This window comes from Cajanus cajan, chromosome 7 (genome assembly GCF_000230855.2).
Source record: "Cajanus cajan strain Asha chromosome 7, NIPB_CcT2T_4, whole genome shotgun sequence".
NCBI classification, from domain to species: domain Eukaryota; kingdom Viridiplantae; phylum Streptophyta; class Magnoliopsida; order Fabales; family Fabaceae; genus Cajanus; species Cajanus cajan.
The window spans coordinates 11058106-11066498 of NC_138523.1; the positions used below are offsets into that span (position 1 = coordinate 11058106).

General features: G+C 39.2%; 1 protein-coding gene across 1 annotated transcript; it reads left to right on the top strand.

Moving 5' to 3' along the window:
- Positions 1 to 1066: 1066 nt before the first annotated feature.
- Positions 1067 to 2258, top strand: LOC109792080 (thaumatin-like protein 1b). Its single transcript, XM_020351468.3, has 2 exons — positions 1067 to 1201; positions 1405 to 2258. The coding sequence occupies exons 1-2, from the start codon at positions 1150 to 1152 to the stop codon at positions 2079 to 2081; spliced, it is 729 nt and encodes a 242-aa protein (XP_020207057.1). The 5' UTR covers positions 1067 to 1149; the 3' UTR covers positions 2082 to 2258.
- Positions 2259 to 8393: the final 6135 nt, after the last annotated feature.

The window sequence follows — 8393 nt, forward strand, 5'->3', positions numbered from 1 at the left end:
CTATTTTTTTATTTATTAATGACTATCTCTTCTAACTCTTTCGTTTTGTTTTGACAGCAACCACTCTTTCATTCTTCTTCACTATCTTTTATTCTTTAATTTTTAATAAAATATTTTTTCAAAATTAATAAATGTTAATTTTTTTTCTCATAAGAATAACATTTAAGTATAATATTGCTCAAAACAAGATTCCCACGGATACACTAGTTTCTTTTATTTTCTTTTTTTGTTGGATGAATCAAGAATACAATATTATACTTTAAAACAAAGATATAATTGAAACTACAACTAATTAACGGTCACCTAAAAGTTATTTCAATAGTCTACCTAAAATTACTTCGTTCAATAACTCATGTTCTACATCAAATTTTAACGATTCAATTATTAAATTTAAAATTTTTTATACATGGATCAAATTAGTAAAATTTTAAAAAATTTAAAAATTATTTGATACTTCGTTTCATTAATTCAAATTAACGGATAATTATAAAATCATTTTATACATTGATTTGAATTAATGAAAAGAAATATCAAATAATTTTCAAATTTTTTAAAAATTTGCAAATTTGTTCTGTACATTAAAAACTTTAAATTCAACAGTTAGATCATTAAAATTTAATGTAAAACATGAATTATTAAACGAAATAAGTTTAAGTAAACTTAGTTCAAAAGTAAAATGGGTTCCTCTATGTATATAAGAAGTTGAATTGGATTGATTAAAACCAACAACAGAGTCTTAATTAGAAGTACAGAATTTGAATGTAAATTAATTAGGATCTTTGAAAACTATTTGTGATGACACTGTACAGTATACGCGTAATAGATTATAGGAGAAGGAATTTTCTCTGTGAAGAAACTAATGAAACATTCACGCCGTGGATCCCGGGAGATCAGAACATCAACAATTAAGACATTACTTCACAGAAGATATGATGACAGCAGCCCCTTTTAGTGGTCAAGGTTTACAGCAGCCTTCAACTTACTGAGTCTTGTCTTGATGTCATCACAGAATTGCTCCACGTACCAAATGCGTGTAGTATTAAACTGTTGAAGATTCAAGCCTCGTAGCCTATATATAGCAACCTTACCAACACGCAAAACTCATCATATATTGCACACTGCAAAACGAGAAGTCTCCAATCTCCAACAATGACGACCACCCGCGTTGCTCTCTGCCTTTGCTTTGCATTCCTCTTCTACGGTATATATATATATATATTTATTTCCTCTTCTACGGTATATATATATATATAATATATATATATATATATTTCCTTCTTTGCTTATTTGATATATCATATAGACGTGTCTTGCTAGCTATTACACTCATTCCTCAAGTTAATAATTTATTGGTGTTATACGCCCTAACCGTGAACCTGATCAAATAATTATGTATGCATGCAGTGTCTGAAGGAGCCAAAGTTACTTTCACCAACAAATGCACATACACGGTATGGCCAGGAACCCTAACCGGTGACCAAAAGCCGCAGTTATCATCAACGGGTTTTGAGTTGGCACAAGGAGCATCCAACTCCTTGGACCTTCCATCTCCATGGTCGGGTAGGTTCTGGGGCCGAACGGGATGCTCCAACAACAACGGAAAGTTCAGTTGCGCCACCGCCGACTGTGCCTCAGGGCAAGTGGCATGCAACGGCGCAGGCGCAGTTCCACCGGCATCTTTGGTGGAAATAACGGTGGCAGAAAACGGAGGACAAGATTTCTACGACGTGAGCAACGTGGACGGGTTCAACGTGCCCATCGCCGTGACCCCACAAGGTGGGAGTGGCGATTGCAAAACCTCGAGCTGTCCTGCGAACATAAACGCTGCGTGCCCTGCAGAGCTCCAAATGAAAGGCTCTGATGGGAGCGTTATCGCTTGCAAGAGTGCTTGCTTGGCTTTTGGAGGAGATCAATACTGCTGCACTGGCTCTCACAACACCGCTGAGACGTGTCCACCCTTCAACTACTCTCAGTTTTTCGAGCAGCAATGTCCCGATGCCTATTCCTACGCTTACGATGACAAGACCAGCACTTTCACTTGCTTCAACAGGCCCGACTATGCCATCACATTCTGCCCTTGAACTACACTTGGTTATGCATCCATCCCTTCAAAATAAGTGCATACTGCTTACGCAATATGTAAACTATGAGCAACACTTTTAGTTTGTATTATGAATATAAAAAAATCACGTGATTATGGTGATTGTATTGATGAATTATAGATCATCCAATAAAGTTAATTTAGCTTTTATAATTAATTGTTTCTCATTTCTGTGATTAATCTCGACTGGCTAGTTCTTTTATATATATATATATATATATATATATATTTGTATAGGCAGTTTGTTTATATGTAATTGGTTTTACCTTGTTGATATTCCATAAAGATAATTAAAATTGAAAATATAAGAAAGAACGTTGAATTGAAGTTAAGTTGATATTTTTTTAATAGAATGACAAATCCTTTAAAAGTTAAAGTCTGTTAATTAAAAAGAGAATAGGATTATAAAACAATTTAATATTATTGAGGTATTTCATAGAAGTACGTTAGATTCAAATAATCTTAATTAGCATAATAATAATAATATAATGAAAAGTTGTTTGAAGCAAAAGTTTTGTATTATTTTGGATGATATATCTGAATCATCATCTTGATGATCTTCGTGTCAAATATCTAGAAATTTTTATTAAAAGTGTAAGCGAGTATAGATAATTCGTAAATTTGAACTAACTCAAATCAACTCAATGAATTCGAATCGAATTTTTTCAGTATTAAAGTCATATCCAACCCAACCCGATCAAAACATGGTATTGTATAGGTTGAATAACGGTTTCATGTTTTCAACCCGTTACCAACCCAACTCGGTTCGGTTAATAATAATAATAATATTTGAATGACTATTTGCTCAGGACAATATTCATTATAATTTTTATTTAGTAACAAGTTTTGTATTTTAAATTAATAATATTTTAATAATATAATATATTTATTTTAAATTTTATTTTGTATTAATTAATGTTAATTTTTTGAGTTGATAATAATGTAACAAATTAATAAAAAAAAATTTAGAATTTAATTTGTATTATTATTTATAGGTTGATAATATTAAACCTATAACAATGTATCAAATAATTTATATTTATTTTAAAATATTTAAATTTTTACAATAAATAAATAAATATAAATATGCTGACCTAATTAACCCAACCTAATTCAACCTTTTTGTGATCGGATTGAGTTAGATTAGAATTTTAAAAAAAATTAAACAAATCTGATCTCAACTCAATCGGTAAAATTTTGATTGAGTCAAGTAATAGAATTATCCAAACCCAACCAACTTAACCCACTTACACCCTAATTTCCATTGAAGTCAATCATGAGAACTCTTATATAGAGCTTTCAAATTGTAAATCTAAGAAGTTGTCTTATTATTAGAAAAGTAAATTAATGATCTCTTTGAGAGATCCAGCAAATTTCATAAATTTTGTCCTACCTTGTCTTGCATGCCTATCTTTTCAGAAAGATTTTTTTTTTTTTTTATCAGCAAAGAAAGACTGATCGAGTGTCTTACAAAAGAGAGAATTCTTGCGGTGGGAGTTGGTATAAAAACTCTAAAAAGGTCAATCTACGTTGTTCATCTAAAAAAAAAAGTGATATTTGATAATGAATGCTGACAGTTATACGAGGGTATATATGGTTGTAGTAGGCTTTGATATGACTGAAATCACTTATTTGACGCTCACTGTTGAACTTCCTACCCCACAAATAAAATTTTGCCACGTCAATTAACTAAAAGTCACACATATGACTTGACTTTTATATGACTCGTTCTTCGGTTTTCATTCTAAATTCCAATCTAGTATTCCTTTATTGCTGCTCCTTTAATTCTTTCTTTATTGCCATCTCCCGCACCATCTCTCTTCTGTCGCGAGAATCATCACCCACAACCTTCCCTCTTTTGCTGCTCCTTCTTTCTCCCACCACCTCTCTTCCTGCCATGCACCACCACCGACAACCTTAGTTTCTAAAGAACACTCAAAGGGCCTACCACACAAATATTGAAGTTTGATGAAGCTAATGGTATATCTTTCTGTCCAAAGTTTTTTCCATGATGCGGAAGTCAAGCGGCATAGAATGTAGCTAATGAGAATATAAGTTCATCCAATACTTGCGATGTGGAGATAAGGAACACTAAAATATTTGAGTAGCAAAAGTATATCAATATTTTGGTAATGAGCATCCATCACCGTGAAAATTGAAAATGAAATTTAAAAATTTTAATTGAGGAAGAAATTACTAGAATATAATTCATATTTATAATTAGGAATTTCTAAGATATTGTTTAAATATTAAAAAATATCATTTTTAGAATTTGTTAAAAATTAAAAATATTAAATTTATTTTAAAAATTTATCTCCTCTTATAATGTTTGGATATAAAATTAATAAATAAATGATCTTGAAATGTGAAGAATCACTAAACATACAATGGTGGTGACATCTTAGATAAAAGAAATCGTCATGTAATGGAAAAATATCTAAAGTTTCATTGTAACATTTAAAAGAAGGACTTTTAAGTTTTCCAAGAAAATATGTAGAAAAGATTTCTCTAGTTTTGTTAGAAATCTTGTAATTCATTTTGAGATTATAATAAAGATGCCATGTATTTAAGTGTGAAAGAATGAATCATGTTAAATATATTTATGTGATATTTCCTTCTTTTTTTGTGTGTGTTCTTGCGTAAAGAGAAAGAGTTTTTTTTATTTTTTCAACAGTTTATATATAATTGGTTTTACCTTCTTGCTAATCGAATAACTTCTACAGAGATAAAGTAGAAAATATAAGAAAAAATGTTGAATCGAAGCTAATTTTGTAAAATATTTAATAGAATGTATTACAAGAAAAATAATTTATATATATAGATATTTTGTTCTTATAAACGTGTTAATCATAGATTAAAAAAAAACTACTTTTTCTATAAACATACTGTACTATCCGTATTTCGAAGTCGAGCTCCGAGCTCGGTATCACAGTACGAGCTGACCTCGGACACGCGCTATGTGGCGTCAGCTCGGCACTTAAATAGATCGTAACCGATCTCAGGGAATCTCGGTCTAAGCGAGATTCTCTACCTAATCAAATCACAACTAATCTAAGGCCCAAGGCCCAACACAACCCTAATATACATCAAGGTACGTGCATTATTTATAGGAGATTCATACTCATACAAACCCTAACTTTGGCATCGGAGTCTCTTTTGCAGGTACCACCCCCATCTTGGAGCATCAACGTACCCGTGAAGGAGGCTCACCGATCTTACCCAGTGGATCATCCCTACCTCGGATTCCCGGTAAGAACATTTGGCGCCCACCGTGGGGATCAAGATAGCTCTTATCGGCCACGCTTATGGTTTGCACCAGAAGCCACAGCAGACGCGCAACAAACGACCCAGATCATCCATCTACCATGGATAGCGAAGCAGCATTGAGGAGGCTGATCGATCAGGTCGAACAGATGCGGCAGCAACATGACGCCGATCTGCAGAACATGCGTGCCAAGCACGAAATCGACCTAGCTGCAATGCGGACAGCTAATGAAGCTGATCTAGCGGCGCTACGCGCGAAAAATGAGCGGATTCGCACCCAGCTCCCTCGGCGACACTCTGATCATCCTCCTCGTACGAGCAACCACAATGAGGAGGAGGAGCACTCAGTCTCTCAACCCCGGACCGCAACTAGGGCACCGACCCAACGACCTGCCACGCATCGGTCTCATGCACCGACGCATAAGTCGGTCCATGAAGTCAGCAAGGCCCCTACTCATGTCCCAGGGGATCAGGCAACCTTCCGCCGCCACCCTTTTGTGGATGGCATCATGGAGACACCACTCCCTCATGGGTGGAAGCCTCTCCACCTCGATCGCTATGATGGCACGACGGACCCAGATGAGCACATCGACCTGTATACGACGCAGGTAAACCTCTACACTAACAATGACGCTATCTTGTGTAGGATTTTTCCAACCTCGCTCAAGGGGGCCACGCTCAACTGGTATACCCAACTGCCTGCCGAGTCCATTGATAGTTTCGGCACCCTAGTCAGAAGGTTCACAGCGCAGTATGCGACGAGCCGACCTCACCATGTCACTTCAGCCGCCCTGGCCAGTCTCAGGCAAAACGACAACGAACCACTCCGGGCGTTCATGGAGCGATTCGCCGCCACCTCGGTTAAGATCAGAAATCTGAACCCCGAGGTCGCCCTACATGCCATGCTTATGGCACTCAAGCCCGGACCATTCGTTGACAGCCTATGTTGTGAGTCCCCTCGCGACATGGACGAACTTCGCGCTCGCGCGGTGAGCTACATCCAGATGGAGGAACACTCCGCTTTCCGTGACCGGGTTCGCGGAAAAGGACCAGCGAAGCCGGAACAAGGGCACAACGATAAAATCAAAGTCAACAACGACAGCCAGTTCAAGAAGTCGACTAGGGCAAACAGAGGGGGGAGATATGACTTCTACACCCCCTTGAACGCACCTAGAGTCCACATCCTGGAGGAAGCCAACAACAACAACCTACTCGCCCTTCCACCACCAGGTCACACTCCCAACAGCGCCGACAAGTCCAAGCAGTGTCGATACCACAGGAACCACGGCCACACCACGGAAGAGTGCCGCACGCTCCGGGACCGTATCGAAGAGCTCATCCAGGCAGGTCACCTCGGCCAGTAAGTCCAGCGACAGCAGGGTCACCGAGGCGGCTATGGTGGTCGGGGACGGGGCAGAGGCCGTGGTTCGGGAGCTCGCACGGACCAACCCTCTGGCTCCCAACAAAATGCCAGCGGCGTAGTGCAAGCCGAGATAAGCCAGGAGACAGGGACAGCCCCCTTACGAGGAGTGATTAACACAATCACAGGTGGTTTCGCTGGGGGAGGCGCTAGCAGCTCGGCCCGGAATAGACACCTACGAAATATCAATTGCATCCACTCTACCACCTCGGCCTCGCACCAGAGCTCACCGCCGATCTCTTTCTCTGACGAGGACTACGCTGGCGTCAGCCCTAACCAAGATGATCCCATGGTTATCGTTGTGGAAGTCGCCAACTGGGAGGTACAGAAGACACTCATTGACCAAGGGAGTTTGGCCGACGTCCTGTACTGGCCGACGTTCCTCAGGTTAGACGTCCCCCATTCTCTCATCCAACCTCACACAGAACCCCTAGTCGGTTTCGCAGGAGAGCGAGTTCACACTCGGGGGTACGTAGACCTACTGACAACCTTCAAAGTACCTCCGGACACAAGACGGGTCATGGTTCAGTACCTCCTTGTGGAAGCCAACACTTCCTACAACATAATCATCGGAAGGCCAACCTTGAATCAACTCGGAGCAGTAGTGTCCACCCCACACCTCACCATGAAATTCCCAGGGAATGACGGTAAAATCATCTCCGTCAAAGCAAATCAGAAGACATCTCGGCAGTGCTATGCCGAGACTCTGAAGATCTCCTCGTCCAGCAAGCAAAGCAAGGGGGATCCCCCCACCGTAGCTCACATCACCCGCAGGGAGACCACTGATCTTGGCCCAAGGACCGATCTCCGTAGTCTTCCTTAAGTTCCATTTCAACTAATCTTGTAAGAACGAGTTGTGCACTCTTTTCCCGCCTCAGCCTTTGACTGAGAGGGTTTTTAACGAGGCACACAGACATAATCAATAAAATGACTCATTTTGCTCAATCCATATTCTTATGTTATGTTTTTATAGAGGACAAGATCGAACCAACCTCTTTCACTCTCACCAAGGTCGAGTTCGAACCTTAATAAAATCATTTTACTCCAATCTAAGGTCGAGTACGAACCTTAAGCACGCTCATCCGAGGTCGAGTCCGAACCTCGTTAAAGTTTGAGGTCGAACACGAACCTCAACACGCTTGTCCGAGGTCGAGTCTGAACCTCGTTAAAATTTTGAGGTCGAATACGAACCTCAACACTCTTATCCAAGGTCGAGTTCGAACCTTAATAAAATCATTTTACTCCAATCTAAGGTCGAGTATGAACCTTAAGCACGCTTATCCGAGGTCGAGTCCGAACCTCGTTAAAGTTTGAGGTCGAATACGAACCTCAACACTCTTATCCAAGGTCGAGTTCGAACCTTAATAAAATCATTTTACTCCAATTTAAGGTCGAGTACGAACCTGTACAAGAATTAAATAAGGAAAATTCGAGGTCGAGCCCGAACCTCGTTAAAGTTTGAGGTCGAACACGAACCTCAACACGCTTGTCCGAGGTTGAGTCTGAACCTCGTTAAAGTTTGAGGTCGAATACGAACCTCAACACTCTTATCCAAGGTCGAGTTCGAACCTTAATAAAATCATTTTACTCCAATCTAAGGTCGAGTAC